The following is a 17,828-nucleotide window of genomic DNA, read 5'->3' on the forward strand; positions in this document are numbered from 1 at the left end:
TTCACCATAATTTGTCCCACACACATTTTTTGTAGATTATTTCATACTCCAAGGATATTCTCCAAATCAATGGGTCCTCTTCATTGTGTATTGTTATCAAGCTATTTCTAATTACTGCATATAAGTAGAGTTTCTCTGTGGCTAATAAAAGTTCATGTGTTTGAGCCCAGGCGATACAGGAGTAAGATATGAAACGAGCATACACTGAACCTTCCAAAAGCAAGAACTACGTGAAGGGTAGACACCTTGCTGTAATCCAGTCCTCCTCATTAGCACTTACACAGCACAATTGTAAATGTTAGGAGACGTATATTTTGGATTAAACACAATAGAATAAATTTCAAGTAATTTCTAATGAAGGGAGCCACTAGTACCACCTGCATTTCAACAAACAAAACAACTTCATTACACTATTTTCCCTGCAATCCTTTAAAAAACAAGGAAACAAACCAACCAACCTTAACATCTCATTTCTTTTACTGTTTTAATAATTTTGTCACCAGCACTGAAAACCACTTACCCATTTCAGGAGAGAATTCTACCTCCCCCTTAAGTGGGTCCTGGACATGATTTCCAAGAGGATTTCCTATCTTACTCTCTTTCTGTTGCAATTCAGGTATATGAACAGGCCCCCGTGTAAAACGGGGGTAGAATTTTTTTGGAAATGGCCTCTGAGGTTCCAGCCCCTTGACGGGCACATTCTTAAAGGATTGGTTCTCTTCACTGAAGTTGAAATAAACAAAGAGCAGAAGTGTCCAGGTCACGGATGTGAAAAGGCACCCATAGCAGAAATAGCGAAGTGTGACACTTCCCATTGTAGACTTAGCATCGTTGAGGACCCATTCTCAATTACCTGAAAGAGAGTGAAAACACATAATTTGAGTGCTGCCTGTTACCTCATCAGGTCTATACATTAGGAAATGCATTCTATAGGTTGCTCTTCCATTAAATGATTTTTGAAGCTTGAACTTTAAGCACAGACCTTAAGAATGAAATCCTTTTTCACTTTCCTATTCAAAAAATAAACATGACCAGTTTGCACATTCTGTTTACTGCTTTGAAACACGAAGCAAACAATCACTAAGAGCCCAGTGACACATCACAATTAAAGGTAAAAATGACTAATTTTTCCTCATAAAAGTTATATAATTATCTCTCTTCCACAACAGTACATTCCTTGTATGCCTGCATTCATTTAAACATATCACTATTTAACTAAATATACTGCACACAGGGAATTGATTCTTCACAGAATCACAGAACGGTTGAAGTTGGAAGGGACCTCAGGAGGTCATCCCTGTCCAACCCCCTTGCTCATGCAGGGCCACCTTGAGCCAGTTGTCCAAGAGTGTATCCAGACATGTCCATTTTTGTAGTTCAGTTCCTTTCCTGTCCTAAAGCACGGAACAAGAGAACACAGACTCAAAAAAGCTACATAGTTCAGTCCTTCTTGCCCCAAATTTAAAAACAGCCATCATGAGCACCCCAGAAATTCCAGAAATCATGGGGTGCAATTTAACAACACACAGCACCATGACAGTCACATTTACAGACACTCTTCTCTGCAGAAACAGATATGGGATAGGGAAAGACCAAAAAGCTCCAAGGTAATTTATTGGGTTCCTGCAGGCCTCTGCAGATTCCAGAAGAGCTTCCATACTCCCTGGAGAAGATGCCCACCTAGAGCTGGAAGGAAGTACCCATTCACTAACACAATTTCCCCAAGCTATATTGAAAATTACTATCATAAGCAAATCCCTGAAGTAAAGCAAATGAAGCTGGTGATAACATTTTATTTATGGCCCAGGAGAATCAGTTAAACTTTCTGGAGTTTCTCAAATCTAAAAAAGGCTCCAAAAAAAACCCTCAAAACTATACAGCTCAGTTCCCAAAACTGAGAAAAACACTAACTCAAACAATTAGATTTCTCTCATCATTATCTAACCACAACAAATTCTTTGCATAGTAGCAAAAATTCAAGAAACCATTTAATCACCTTTTAATTAGCAAAATATTTGTTTTAAGAAAATAAAGTATTGGGGTAGGAGTCAAGGGTTTATGCTGATGCATTTTTCAGACTTCTCAAAAAGTCAGAAACTACCAGAAGTCTTCAGGTCAGCCTGGCAAAGAACAAACCACAACAACATTTGTGAGTACAAACAGGTTATTCCCTTCGCAATGTGGAAAACTACTAAACAGCGGTAGAAGGAATTCATGATCCCAAAGAAACCTATAAAGATCCCACTTATTTTGGCAATGTAATTCTGAGTCCTAAGTGACTTGCATCCAAAAAGAATACACGTCAAAATTCAAGCTCACATTTCCCAGACTGCAGCAGGTTGTCTTCCTCCCAAAATAAAATATCCACAAAGTAAAATAAAGCAAAAAACCCCCAAACCTCCTCAAAAATAATTTACTCATTGTTCTTACCATGTCAAACTCCCTCACTTCTGCAAGGCAACAATCTACGCAGCGGTTAAGTCCAAGGAGCTTAAAAAGGTCTTAAACAGGGTTTAAACCTCATACTGACCCTGTGCATACAGATGAATTGCATGCTCTGTGAAACAGGCTCTTTCTCTAACACTGTCACACAAAAATCTTGCTGCTTAACTGTAGAGCCATGGAATTAGTCAGGCAACAAATGCTGTGGGGCAGAAATGATTCAAAAAACCCCTCATTCTAGCTAGCAGAATGAGTTTACCAGTTGGAGAAGTACAGATTGCCAGTCCCCAATGCCTTATTCCCTGTGCTAACAGTGGTCAATGATCATACCAACATGAATCTAGGCTCAGAAAAAGCACATGAGGCTACAAAGGAGCAAGATTAGATAAACACTTATATCCTCTCATTATAATAATTCTTCCTGCCAGACAGTCTGCAGACAATTAATACTTATCCATAAAATAAGATCTGGGTGCTTGCCAGGTTTTTTTTTTTTGCACAGCCACAAAGAGGTCACCTGCTGTAAGACTTGTCAAAACCTAATACACTGCTCCTCAAAACCTGCTAGAGCTGTTTTTCCATTCATTATGGTAACACAGATGCACAATCCTAACATCACAGCACAAGCACTTACATTGTGGAATAGAACTGTTCCAGTAAGATAAAAATTACTATAACAGAGAAGGAACCTTTTCATTTCAGAGCTGTTTAAGGACACATCTACACCGCAGCTTGCACAGGAAAACCAAAGGTAATCCTTGCTATCTCAGGTAGCAGCAGGAAGACAGGCACACAGAGCAGAATTCGTCATGGACTAACTATTTCCCCAGCTTTGTTGCATCCCTTTTACAGCTCAGAGCTCCAGCTTGCTGCTGTGGCACTTCTAGCCAAACTAAAGAAAGTTTGCTGTGACTGACATCAGGCATACTCACATTAAAGAGGAAGAGATAAATTAGTAACCACCAGAGTGAAAAGATTGCTGCACATCCCTTCCATCTCCAGAAAGACGTCTGACCAGGCTGAAAGCACACACTTGGTTACTGTTACACAGGCAAGGAATGCAAACCTGAGCATATTATTTCCACGTGCTCCTTGCTAAAGCAGAACTGCTTCACCTTCCTTTCCGCTCCTTCACTGCTTTGCAGTTTTGTAGAAGGATACACAGGTTGAAATACTACATTTAAATCAAATGACAGAACCTCCACAATGCAGAAAACTAGGCCCTTTCAGTAGCTTGCTATTCAACCAAGACACTTGGTAATACATTTGGTAGGAAAATACAGGCTCACTATTTATTTTCTTTAAGTACCAAATGTTTTGTTAGATGCTTAATTTTGAAGGCAGAATGGAAAAAATTCAAACCCTGCCTATGAAAAGCACATTGAGGCTTATTAGTTTACTTTATTCACCAACACATATGCATTTACACAACCTCTGTTCTATGGTTTCAACCACTTCTACCATTTAAGCAGCCACAGAAGTCATAATATGCGTCAGAGCTGCACACTCCAGTTTTAGACAGTTTTAGTTTGACCATGACTTCTTACAGATGTGTTTTAGCAAAGAGGCTGCAGTAGGTTTTCAAGTCCTAAGCAACGTCAGTCCTGCTTGGGACCTGCCCTGAGGAACCAGGAGCACCTTCCCAGCCCTATACTTTTATGCATACAAAGTACAATCACATTAATACATCTCCGCCTCTCCTCAATATACCAAGAAACAAGTATCCCTTTGCTCATTTCAGCACACAACAAAAAAAATAACCACTTTGGTACATGCTGGAGAGAGGCAGGAGAGAATACTTCAGCTGATCACAAGAACCTAGGAGAAAACACTCAGTTCAGAGGCAGCCACTTGGCCCTCGATTCTTCCCTCACCCATCTCCCTGTCCATGACTTTCTTCTGCAAGCCATCTAGACACAGTGAATAAAAGCCTTACCCTGTCCAGACTCTTTTGCTTTCCAGTTCTGTGAAGTCGTCTAAGATACATGCTTTGCCAATTTACCCAACAACTGTCTGTGACTGCCTATGCATGGTCACAATACCCTGATGATCATCTTAAACACTCGTCCTCTCTGTTGGTTTCTCCAAGCAGGATTTTGAAACTTACACAAAGCCAAACCATTTTTTTTTCCTTTTTTTCCTCACCTTTTTTTTTTTTAATGGAGACAAGCTGTTCCTGAATACAGGATCCTTCTCAGCCCTGATACATGCTGCATGAGAAAAACAGGTTATATATATTTTTAACTCAACAGTCCTAAAGCTCTGCTAATGCAAGCAGAGCTAGCAGGTTTGAGCAGTTATATAGAAACAAATCAAAAAAGCAGAATTGCATTATCCAGATAATAATCTCAATGGGCTCATAAGAGTAATTTTCACCTATGCAATAAATACCGTAACACTGAGTCCAGTCACCAATAAATTGCTATTTGGACAAGTATAGTTAAAACACATTTCTATTTATTTATTCAAATGTAAACAAAAATACTAATTGCCATTAAAAAAAAAAAAAACATGATTTAAACATTTCAAGAATTGTTTCACAATACAGTTCCTCATAGATTTTACTAGTAAATGAGACTAGGCTTGAAGGGTCTATCATATTTCTCCCCTTCATTTCCGAAAAGCAACAAAGCTGCCAAAACTAAGTTTCCAAAATACCTCAAACAATTCTCTTTCCCAAAAACTCATGTCATAAAGAACATCCAGAAAGAACTGAAGACATTTCCTCTTCCTTGGCAATATAGGAGCTTTCACAGCAAATAATAAATGATAACAGCTTTAAGTATTTTACAAGCATTCATTCACATACACAAGATTCTAGCGATACATGGAGTTTATGGCTGTTTGCATTGGTATACTTAGGAATCCAAAGATACTTCAACATGACAAACAAATCATTCAAGCTGGCAGCATCTCCTACATCAGGAAATTGCAATCCATTTTGGAGGCAACTGGGGTGACCAAGAAAGGAAAAAATTTATCTTAGAAGCTGCCCCCATCAGCATCAGCTCAGAAGAGACCAAGACTGAAAGGCACTATTCTGAGAATTTCTAACCAAATATTCTACCTTTCAGTCTCTCTCTTGTTGCTCTGTTTTGACTGTCGTATATTTATTGCCTGATAGTTTTCAGACTTGAAACTTGGCAAAACCTTGGAACTGAGTTTGCAGACCCACATGCCAGAAATGCCAAGAGTAAAATATTCCTCTCTAATTTCCATGAATTCCAGTACAGAAGTCTCAGTTCCTTGCAGAAGTAGTAAATAATTGATATTTTTTTTTCAGAGAACTATAAAAGTTAAATATTAGTAACTTAGTAAAAGTCTCCGAAAGTCAATTGCAAAGCTGAAAAAAAACTCCAGGAGCCTACCCACCAGACTTGAGCTTCAGTAATTAGCGTGCAATACTGCTTTCCATGTTGCACCAGCTTCTTGTAGCACCCTTACAACACCAGCATGACATTAATTTCATACATCAAACCCAGTAACATTTACATTCATTTAATAACTGGCCCAACAATGGTACAACTCTGTTCCCCCAGACAGCCTGGGAGAGTTTGTTATTTGTAACCTGTGCAGCAATAACACTGGCCCAATGTGTTAGCCTTCAATAGCTTTAATGAAAAAAAAATGCCAACCACATTTCACAATATTTTGGCTTAAAGAGCAAAAGTAGCTACCAGCTCTATGACCTGCCACTGCTTAAACACTGACATCTGTTTGGATTAACCTCAAAGTTTAGTAAACACACCGTATGACTAGATATTTCATGACTGTGCCAAAACTCATGCTTGTTAGAGGTCAAAGAGAGGATCAGATTAACCTCAAGATATTTGAAAAAGGAGTAAGAATTATTTGAGAAAACCTTGAAGTCTGCTTGTAGTTTTTCCAAGAACAGCTTTTCTTCTTCTTCTTAAAAAAAAAAAAAAACCACAAAAAAAACCCACCAAAACCGAAACGGAAAATGAAGACAGATACACAACTCATACCACCCAGATTTCCTGCAAGACTGCCTGTGTATTTTGGACCTATATTAAGGCAAGGAACAGATGTGTATAATCTTCATTTTTAAAGAGAATTCTAGTAAAAAAATCATTAAACTGATTTTATCTTTCTACAGAGTGTTAGGATAATTTGCTGCATGACCTCCTACAGATGCTTTTAATTTTTACTTTGTTATTTACTTTGGGGGGAAAAATGCAAGAAGATAAAGCAACACTACTTACAAATGCAATTTTGCTCTTTTAATAGCCTTAACTCTTTATATATTTCTTGGCCTCCAAGATGTTATGGCTACCATTGCTCCCCTTCCAAAACAAGCATCAGCATGAACAGGCTTTGCTATTTTCTTGTTGAATCACTAGCAAATAACAGCATTAACAGTACGATGAACAGAGGCCAGATTAGGAAGAAGTAGTACTCCAATAATACACTCATCTCACAAACAGAGATGCCATTCACAGCAGCTTTTGCACTTCCATGATAATTAGTTTTTTCCAGGCATCCTTAAGTTAATAGACTAGCAAGATGAAAAAGGGACACCTTAGGCAGCTTTTGTTTCAGACTCCAACACACATCACTAGGAGCAACATCCATTGAACAGACATTCAGAACAAAAGCCAGAGATATTTCCAAATAAAAGCTTAGTGTTTCATGTGCTCCAGAATCTAAGAGCCAACCCAATTTAAGTTCTTACAACAAAAAAACCTCCTACTGGATTTTTTTAGCACTAAATTGGATCTACCTGCCAGTTTGTTTTTAATTAAAAACAATCATTAATCTTTGACCTTACAAAAGGGTTGAGTCATTGTACTTTATGAATTAAGTGGCTATTTTTGACACAATATAGGCAGGTAACTACTCATGTAAAGACTGGTTGGGCCTACAGGAACCTACCTCGTGCCATTCAGCAAGGACAAATGCTAAGTCCTCCACCTGGGACAGACAAACTCCCTGGCCGCTGACACAGCCTGGGGAACAGCTCTGCAGAGAAGGACCTGGGAGGTCTGGCTATACAGGAGCCAGCAGCATGCCCTTGCAGCAATGACAGCTGACAGCGTACGGGCTTATCAATAGGAGCACAGCCAGCTGACTGAGGGATGCAATTACACCACCCCACGCAGCAGTCATAAGACCACAGGCACAGTACTGTACCCAGTTTGGGATTTGCCAGTACAAGACCGGAGCGAGTTCAGTGGAAGGCCATCAAGATGGTCATGGGCTGGAACACTTGCCCTGTGAGGAGAAGCTGAGGATGCTGGGCTTCTTTAGCCTGCAGAAGAGATGGCTTTGGGGGGGGACCTAATAGCAGCCCACCGCTACCTACAGGGATGTTATCAAGAAAACAGAACCGGGCTATTTAGTGAGGTGCAAGGTGGGAGAATGAAAGAGTTAAAAAAGACTAATGTAACTCCAGTCACAGCAACCCTCATTCACAGAAATAGACTGTGGACCACAGGCTGTCCTCTTGCATAAGATCACTGTTCCCATTCATTTTAATGAGATGACACACTAAGATCTATTTTTAATTAGCCTCTGTAAGTCACTTCTAAATGCAACTTTAAAAGCTTTGAGAGCCAACAGTTTAGTCATTTCAGCACAGCTACACAAGTCCATGTCATACCACCTAAAATAAATCCTCCTGGAACGAATACAAAATTTTGATCAACACTTTACAGATAAATAATCTTAAAATACCAGTAACATTCATTAAACTTTATAGATAAAGAAAGGCACATAGACAGACTAGTTGCATGAATTGTTGAAGACCTAAGAACCTATGAGTATACCAAGTCTGAAAAGCAGAAAGTGTTTTAGGAAAAATTTAAAAATTCATCTTCTTTATGTCTTTAGGTTCTCATCCCTCACTATTTTACCACTGTCAGATGACTCACTTATATACTCATTTGTTACTTCAGTTTTTGGACCTTAACCAGAGATGTCTAAATATTGCATAGTATCATTTTTAAATCTGTGGACTATATATTGAAACACCTCCTCTAGGAACATAACTTTGCTTATCAAGCTTTTTAGAATTTCTCAACTCCAGTTGAAAAAGCTTTACTTAGCAGGCTGCCATACCAGAGTGAATGCAAACATTTTAGCATTTTTATAATAAAAATGTGAAGTTCCTTCTTTACCCACCTGCATTTCAAATGCTCTCTTAAAGAAATTTTAAAGTATCTTCTGCAGTAATATCTTTCACTTCTTTGTCAACAACAAAACATAGTACTTTTTTTCCTTACTGATAAAGGATACCTTTCTCCCCACATACTTCTCCTCTCCAAGGAGTGAGAATATTTCACAAGGGCTCTCATTTAAGGACACAATTTTAATGGAAAAAAGCAGTTACAAGTTTTGGAAAGAAAAAGTTTCCTAAGACTCAGGATCTCACATTAACAAACAACAGAAAAGAACACCAGTTTTAGTTACAGCCAGTGGTACAAGACTGCATCAAGAAAAGTAACAGTCTGATTAGGGAAAGCAAGTACACTTGGATTAGAAACATGAGCTTACCAAAAATCCTAGTGCTCAATACTAAGTGCTATACAGTAGACAATTTTCATGCTGCTGCAGTGACCTCATAAACTGCTCTCCCCCTGCCGCCCCCCCCCAAAAAAACCCCCAAAACCCAAAAAACAACCTACTGGTTTCCCAAAGCACAGTTACATGCATGGAATTTTCTTACCTATCCCCCTAACAAACGTTGCACCATAGGGCTGCTCAGCTGGATGTTACTTTAAGCCATCTGGCATATAAATACATCTCATGCCATTCATGGAGTCCTAAAAATACTTTCTTCCTTTTTGTTGCTAATAAACACTTTCTTCCAATTGAAACAGTGAGATTTTCTTTTCATTAGCAAAACCAGCTCTCAAGGAAGCCAGAATTTTCATGTACTGTCTCCAAAGAAAGACGCATGCATTTTGTAATACAGCCTGCCCTTCTTCACATACAGCTTAGAAAACAGCAAGATTAAAAAACCCACACTGACAACTTCTTTTTCAATGCACCTCTCTCACATTGAAGATCCATGTATCTAAACATTAGTTTAACAAACCTCCAGCACTACATACAAAAGTAAAATGTAAGAGAGCTTACAAGGTCAACTACACCCAAGTAAGCTGCTTAATAGCTTTTCTAAATGTTTAAAATCTACTTAGCTGTCCTTTGCATTTTATGTCTGCAAAGCTCACCAAAATAACAGTAAAAATACAGATGCATGCAAAATAATTTGATACAACACACTTCTACATGAACAGCTGAACAGAAGAACACTCACCTTTTTCCAGAAGAGTCGGCACTACAGAAGCAGTGCAAGGTTACATAGTGAAAACACATTTACTGCAATAGCAGTCAAATCCAGTTGGTGTCTTCATTCTCAGTGAACAATAAAATGCTGAGCCTGAAACTTAACACTTTGTTGCTGAGTACTGCTTCCAAGTCCTAACTAGGAATGGGGTAACAAACACAAGCTTCTCTATGACAACAAGCTAATTTGGATGTCTTAGGACATGAATGCTGCAAGGTTATTTCTCATTTGACTGCATATACTGCCCCAAGAGCACCAATCTATTTTTCTGTGTTTGCGGGTTTTTTTCATATCTCTTTTTTTTTTTTTTTTTTCCCCAGCTGATGCATGATACATATGGATCCATGGATTTGGCAGCGTAAACAAGACTGGTCATTTTACTGCCACTCACTAGAGAAGCATAATCAATCAGTGTATTTCTGAGGCATTCCTCATCATAATATCAATGCATTACACCACAGTAATGCTAGAGAAAACGATAATTAAGTTGTATACAAAATTCAATTCTAGAAATTCCTTTACTCCTCATTTTCCAAATCACTAGTTATTTTATAAATTTTCCACATTTTGACTGACATTTTCTAGGTATGCTTTCTGTGCATTTTAAGAAATTTTCATCAAAAGTGCTTTGGGCTTTTTTCCAGTCTTTTACAAGCAAAGTGAAAACACATTTTCCAATTCTGAAAAAAAAATTAAAAAATAAAAGTAAATAAATAAATAAATCAGACTTTATTTGTACAGCCCTCCTGCCAAAAAAGCTGGCAGCAAATTTGGCAACAGACCTCACTGAAGTACTTTTGAGTGGGACAGTAAAAACTGGGGTTGACCAGTGTCAATTTTAAACCTGTGACTACTGACCATGGACACTGCATTTTGCACAAGTTTTTTCTGCAAATCCCAGTTCTGCACTTAGCCCCAAGCAGATATCTACCATCTACCTGTGCAGAACTCAGTACTGAAATGAACAGCTATATACAAAAAATAAACAAGACATTTGCAAACTCAGACTAGAAACTTCAAAAGACTATACTTGAACATGTATAAAACAAACTGCTGCAATTAAGTTATTACTAGTACTACAGAATCAGAAAATGTCTTAACGAGAATGGTTACATTGCATCTTATCCTACAGCATCAGATTACAGAATTCATAGACCTCCAAGCTTACTCCCCACAAATCACACAAGTCTACTTCATTTCTCTTTTTCTGCAGGGTTTTTCTTTCCAATATGCAGAAACTTAAATAAAAGTACATCAAAAGTGCCATGTTTGGATACCAGACACCTCACGTTCACTGACAGTCAGATGTCAGAAATCACCACAGTTAAGATCGCACTAGCCTGTCAGCTACTTGCTGTAGCACTGCAGTCTGCCCTTGCAAGTTAGTTTGGTTAGCCCAGGATCAAACACCTTTATGGAGCCCAAGTAACTGATATTAGCATACATAGACATTATTGGTTTTTTTTAAAAAAAAAAAAAAAAAAAAAAAGATTAAATGTAGCACCAGAACTGTGAGTGAGGTTAAAACAAGTTACAGTTTAAATCCCTAAACTGCCTCTGATAGGAAAATATTTAACTCATTCTAAACTGCTCAGAGTTCTTAACTCTTGTTACATTTCACCACACTATTAAGAGATGGCACTATCTTAGAGATTTCCTCAATACATCATGTCCTGAGTTCTCCTGGGTGGATGGCCATTGTTAAAAAAAAGCAGAACTGAAAGAAATACTAAAAGCAGGCGTTGAATTGAATTCAATGTCCATTTGCATTTCTCATGTCCAGAAACAAAGGTCACTTGGAGTTTTTCACTCCAAGCTTTAGCGCAGAGTCCACAGTATCCATGCCATTTGGAACAGCAGAGGCATGGGACTTCCATTTTTCCAGTAAGAAACTCTTAGAAAGACCAAAAACCCCTGCAATCTTCTTGCTTTTGGATCCATTTTCCCAACAGAAGTTTAAAGTAATTTCTGCACACAGGTTTCTCTCTACTTCTCTCATTTTTTCCACTAATGTCTCCATGCATTAATATAAGAGAAGAATCCTAAGGATATAAACCTACTACGTCTTCCCTCTTCAACTCACTGACTGAACCAGGACACCTGTATAGTTATCAGATTGACCCGTGGGACATTCTGGTTGAACTATTTGCTCTGCTACAGATTGATGAGAACCTTAGCAACTCAGTGTCTCAGCTCTCACCTATAAAACCTGACTGATGCATTAAGGCAAATACAACAAAGGTTCTGAGGCCACAATAACCGGACATGATACAAATACCAAGCAGAGCTCTGGGTTACAACAGCAGTAACTCACACCTTCTGCTCTGCCAGCAAACCTATTTCTAAATTATACTAGCAAACTCTTCTATAGGAATCATTCTCTCTTTTTCCCTTCCTTAATTCAATACAGTAATACTAACAAAGAGGTACCGTTGCTGGTACAACCATACCTACAGATGGAGTCAATGAAAACACTTTCACTCACACATCTAAACTAAGCTATCAGTTTAATGTAAGTTTACCTTGCTAAATATTGTATTTGACAACAGGATAGGGATTTTTCCAAATATGTAAGTAAACAGGCCTTCTATTAGCATGCTTCTGAAAATACATTTTTGTGGACATTAACTGTTGGATTAGAATGATAAGTGATAAGTGGCTAGCGTAAAGAGATTTTACACTGTCTGTAAGGAGAGCAAACTTCTGCAAGTTATGCCAAAAACTAATTTTCTTTGTCTCTCATTCCCTTCTACATGATCTTACAGACTCAATCTCTCTGTCTCCGAGGAAATCCCTTTGAAGAAAGAGTTGTGGACCACTCCTTTTCCATCCCCTGTTGGTCACTCGTCTTCTACTTATCTATTGCCAATGTTTCTAATGGGAAAACATACTCAGGATTTTGATGTTGAAATCGCGGATGTTGCAACAAAATGAATAGCAGATCAAAAATACATTTTCCCACTTTACTAGAAGCCATGCTTTCCAACACACTGCTAGCACAGAAGGTTAGCATGCAATCCAAAACTTAGCCTTCTCTTGCTTCACAGGCAGAGACTCAGCATCTGCTGATGCAGGAGATAAGAGATTTATGCTAACTGACAAAATTAAGGTATTCCAGGAAACAGAAAACTAAAGAAAGCACTCCTAGAAAGCAAATTCACTAACAAATATCAGAGGTATCAACAGAGACAATGACATAATTTGTTCTTGACATTACACTTCAGAAATTAGCAAAATAGTCAAAATACCTACGAAGATTGATTCATAAGGGGTTGTGTACCAAGAGGATAGTTTTTGCTTCCTGGAAAAGGATCCCTGTTTCAATTAAGGCCACTTCCAGGGTTTTTTTAGGGGCACCTAATTTAATCCTTGTCTGCACAAGAAAATCTGTGTCATTTAGCCAAGCAGTACTTGGACGGCTTTACATAAACTAAAAAGAAAACCTCCATAAACATGCTACTAACATTCATCAAGTATTTGCTTAAATCAGTTTGGCACATAGCAATCATTTACTGAGGTACCTTCTTTTTAGCATGCCTCTGCAAGTTCATTAGCTTAACCTATCAATTTAAAATTCAACTTCTTAAGTGGTCCAGTGTCTCATAGTTGAAGTCTTAGGAATGACAAAGTTATTGCAGGTAAGCAGTTACCTCCAATCAGCCGCTCTGCAACATTTCTTCATACATATATTCCTTCCCTCTTGCACAGCAAGAGAAATTATTTTTGTCAAGGTAGCTTGCTCCATGGCAAGAGGGGTTAAAGCATGCATACAAACAGTCACTGCAGCACAGATGATAAGGTATAACTTGCCAGCCATGGCAAGCCTTCAATCTCAGAAATGCAGAACTTGCAATGCCACTACTGCCACGAGACAGAAAACCACAACAGCTCACCTGCTCCAAACTGAATTTAGAGCCAGCAAAGACATCAAAGTACCTACCTGAGAGCAATATGGGGTATTGGGGTCTGGAGTCCTCCCTAGCCTGCACACCTATTTCTTGCTCATACTACAAAGCATAAAGCAGGCAGTACGAAGTCCTGAGGTTCCCCGCATTAGGGGTTTCTAACTCGTGTAAACAGTGGAAAAGTTGATTCACCCCTGAGCACTGAATTCCAGTTTCAAACACGCAAAGTATCTGGCTGCCAAAACCCTAGACTGCACAAGAAAGGGCTGAGATACAGCATGTCACCCTTACAGGCACTTCAATCCATACTCCACATTTTGGTAACACCATCAGTCGTTTAACCTACAGACTTAGCATATTTTCACATCTTGGGGAAGGAGTTCAGAAGTTCATACAACAAAATATCTGAAATTTAGTATACTTGAAGTCAACTTTTGATTGAAACAGTATGATCAGCTTCCTAATTTTTCCCCTTTTTGTTGCAGTGTATTTCTAGTTTTTACAGAGTTTTCAAATAAAGCATTTACACTAATTATTACACAATGCTGACTCACATGAGAAACATGCTAGAGCACAGCTGAAGGACGTGGTGGATACTATTAACTCTTACACAAAATGAGCTGAACAAATGCATTTACTCATGCTGCTAAACACTGGTTTAACAGCCGAGGCCTCTGTACTGACAGTACTTTATACATTTAACACAGTAGCTGCAACAGCGGATGCATTCATCTCCATAAGCCACCATATGTTTTGAAAAGAAACCTTAGATAAGAATCAAGACAATTTATCTACCTCCCACAGCCTAACAGGGATTGAAACAGACTTCTCCTCTGTAATGTTTTTTGAGAAAGAATAAACAAATTAATTTCTGCACTTGAAATACATGAACATACTTTTGCTCTTCAACAACAAGCAACATAATTGTATTGCAGCACCTCTCCAAAATGAATGGTACTAAAGAAAATTACTTGATTTTAGGGATACCTGTAACTGTAGTATTACCTAGCCAGACAGACGGAACTGTTCAGAACGTCGATAAACTGAACTGTCGCAGAAAGGAATGACTGTATTTTTTCAAAATTTACCTTTTCCCTTCAGCTGGAAGTCTCCTCTTACCTTCTGCTTCAGTAATCAACACACAGCTGCCACACTGCCAAACTTAGCCTGCCAGCTGCTCAGACCACAACCTTTTTACAGTACCTTGCAAGGTAATGTAACTAAAGTAAGAACGATCCTCCCTCTGTTCTTTTTGCCCCCACAACACCCTATTCCTTCTTGCTGGAAGATCTGAAATCCCCATTTTTACTATGTGCTCAGATACTTCTAATCTCACCCATTCGACCCACAGTTTGCCCCACTCTACACACATGCTCTATAACTACCATAAAAAAATTGGGTTTTCTAGCATTGACTATGAGGAAGCGTGTTTTATATAGACAAATTTTCAAAATACTAATAATTCACCTTTATTTCCCTTGCCGTGCTGTTTCATGGTTTTCTTCCTCCTAAAAAGCTTGAATCACACCTACTGTTATTTTACATCACTGTGAGAATGATGAACAGATTCACCCATTCTCCTAAACTACTGTCACACAGCAGTTTATCAGGAAGTCTTTCTAGTTTGACTCCTATGCGTAATGGAGTATTTATTTGCATCCTCTGAGATGAAGTGATTAGATAGCAGAAGACAAGGCAACAGGCCCTGAAACCTGCAGTCAGAATCTCTTAAACAGGAACACATATCACTCAGCCTGCTGGCTTCCTCATCTGAGGCTGAGATGAAGGCTCATTAGAGCTGCAGTGTTATTTCTTTCCTTCCCTGCTGCAGAAGAGCTCCTAAAACTCTGCAGGAGCTTATCTTACCCAGAGATGAGGAAAAGCTTATGCAGAAGGCATGCAGTTCTTCAGAGACAGTTATACTGGGGGAGGCCAATTGCTTGTTAATCAAAAGCCTCTTATCTGGAACCACCTGGACCTTTATGCTGTTCTAAAATGAGATCTAGGAATCCCAGCCAGACTACTACACATATGCAGAGGTTCTCTACAGGGTAGCAGGGCAGAAACATACTGTCAGGGAGAGGTTGGTAACATCCATTTCTGGGCACAGCCTGCACTTGGATCAGCTTAAGCTAATCAGAGATGTCTGGGAGCAGTTTCCTATTAAAATTAGATCCATATGAAAGGTAAAAAAAAAAAAAAAAGAACAAAAAAACCCCAACAAAAGACAACAATGCTAGATCAGAAAGTATTCAAGAATATTTACTGTCGCTTACAGAATACTCTTTCTAAGTAAGGACAGAAGGGATTTGATCTTATTTTGAAATACATTTTCCAGGGAAAAAAAAAAAGCATGTTGGCAGAATGCCAATGATCCTGCCCATCTGCATAATTACTGTACTGGCATTAGGAGATTTCACCATTCCTTCAAACAGAAAGCAATACTCTAAATACACTGGACCAAACAGATGAAGCACAGATTGTTTACAGAGCAACAGCAAACCCAGGTTACAAGATATTTTTTTTTCTTTGGAAGAGTAGGGGTTGCACTTTATATCTAGTTATACAATAAAGTTCTGCAAGGTCTACTGCAGCTGCCCTGCAACTGATACTGAAAAGAAGTTAGGATACAGTTTGGCAGAGATGCTGTACTAGACAGCATTAGTGTTTTAATTAGTTGCAACGGCAGTTTTAAGGCTGACACCTATGAAGAAGCGAATGAAGGTGAATGAAGGTTTATCTGGAAAGGCACCTTCTGAACACGGTGTTTGCTTCCACTGCCAACTACAGCAGAGAAGAGTCCAATCTGCTAAGCTCCCCGCTACCAGCAGCGCAGAGCTTTTGGTTGCTACCTCAGCTCGGTCTGTTCTCATGCAAACGAGGGACCAGAGAATCCTTCTTTTGCCCTGCAAGTACGTTGGAGACAGTTAATTTGCTATCAGTATTTTCTGTTGCAGCCTTCCTTATAAGCTGCAACGCACAAAAAAAGAAAAATACCACATGGCAGTGGGAACTGCCATGGAGCTGGAGGGCTGGAGACCAGCCAGGTAGAATAACACGTATTTGCTAAGAGGAAAAGGGAACCTCAATGTTGCAAAGTATATATACCGAAAAGTACAGGAACAAAAAAGGAGAAACGGTTTAAAAATAAATTTCCCAGTCATAAAGATAAGAAAGCTTTAATATACCACGGGGTCAAAAAGCCCTCCAAAAAGCAACGCCTGCCCTAGCCCTGCAAACGAATCAATGAAAGGAGCTGCGCCAGCAGAACTAACACGTACAGATCCTCACTTTTGGGGCTGACAGTTGCATAGTTTCCGTCTACCTGCAGGCGGGCTGCTGCTGCTGCTGCTCCTTCGCATGCATTTAAAGACTTAAAAAAATAATAATTACGTTGTCTTCCATCCTGCGTAGCGCAACCCACACCGTCCCCACGGTCTCTCCCCGGGGGAGCGCTGCCGGCCGGGTTAAACGAAGAGCCCTCACCGTGCGGCTAGCTCACCCAGCGACCCCGCCGCGGGCAGCCCCCCCGCCATAAGCCCACGCCGCTCACTTCAGCCGGAGAGGGGGAAGCCCTGAACCTGACCCCGGCCTCTGGGAAACAGGAATCACCGCCCCCAGGACAGGCTCCGCCGCGTCCCTCAGGGCAGGCGGGAAAACGGCCGGCGCCGGCCCGCTACCGCCGCCCACCCCGTCCCCCTCACCCCGCGGGCCCGCCCCTCACACCGCCACCGGCCCCGTCCCTCACCCCCGCCCGGGGCTGCTCCTCACACCGGCGCCGGTTCCCCCCGCCGGGGCCGCCTCCCCTCAGACCACCACCACCGCCACCGCCGCCGCCGCCACCGATCCTGTCCGTCACAGCCCCGGAGCAGCCGCCGCCGCCAGCCCCCGCCCCCCCCCCAACACCGGGGCAGCCCCGCACTCACCGCGGCGGCGGCCGGCGGGAGGCGGCGGCGGCGGCATCGCCCCTCCGCCCGCCCCGTGCCCTCGGCGGCGGCGGCGCGCACCGCTCGCGCGCGGCGGCGGCGGCGCCACGTGACCGCTCCCGCCTCCTCCCCCCCCGCCTCCCTCCCTCCCTCCCCGGCCGGCGCCGTCACGTGAGGCGGCCGGGACGCGGCCGCCATGACAGCGGGGCAGGGTCGGCCTGAGAAAATGGCGAGCTCTGAGTAGGG

At 40.6% G+C, this 17,828-nt stretch overlaps 1 protein-coding gene across 2 annotated transcripts in view; it reads right to left on the reverse strand.

The window, feature by feature from the left end:
* The window catches only part of GALNT11 (polypeptide N-acetylgalactosaminyltransferase 11), a 53,749-nt gene extending 36,057 nt beyond the window's left edge, over positions 1 to 17,692 (reverse strand). The window contains exons 1-2 of one of the 2 annotated variants that reach the window (XM_052807120.1): positions 17,583 to 17,692; positions 521 to 853 (exon numbers count right to left, since the gene is read on the reverse strand). In XM_052807120.1, the coding sequence (XP_052663080.1) occupies positions 521 to 815 (295 nt within the window). In that variant the 5' untranslated portion in view covers positions 816 to 853; positions 17,583 to 17,692. Of the gene's footprint in view, positions 1 to 520; positions 854 to 9,721; positions 9,742 to 17,582 lie in introns of those variants that run through there. The other variant, XM_052807112.1, reaches the window with a different exon arrangement.
* Positions 17,693 to 17,828: the final 136 nt, after the last annotated feature.

This window comes from Harpia harpyja, chromosome 1, assembly GCF_026419915.1.
Source record: "Harpia harpyja isolate bHarHar1 chromosome 1, bHarHar1 primary haplotype, whole genome shotgun sequence".
In the NCBI taxonomy this organism is placed as follows: Eukaryota; Metazoa; Chordata; class Aves; order Accipitriformes; family Accipitridae; genus Harpia; species Harpia harpyja.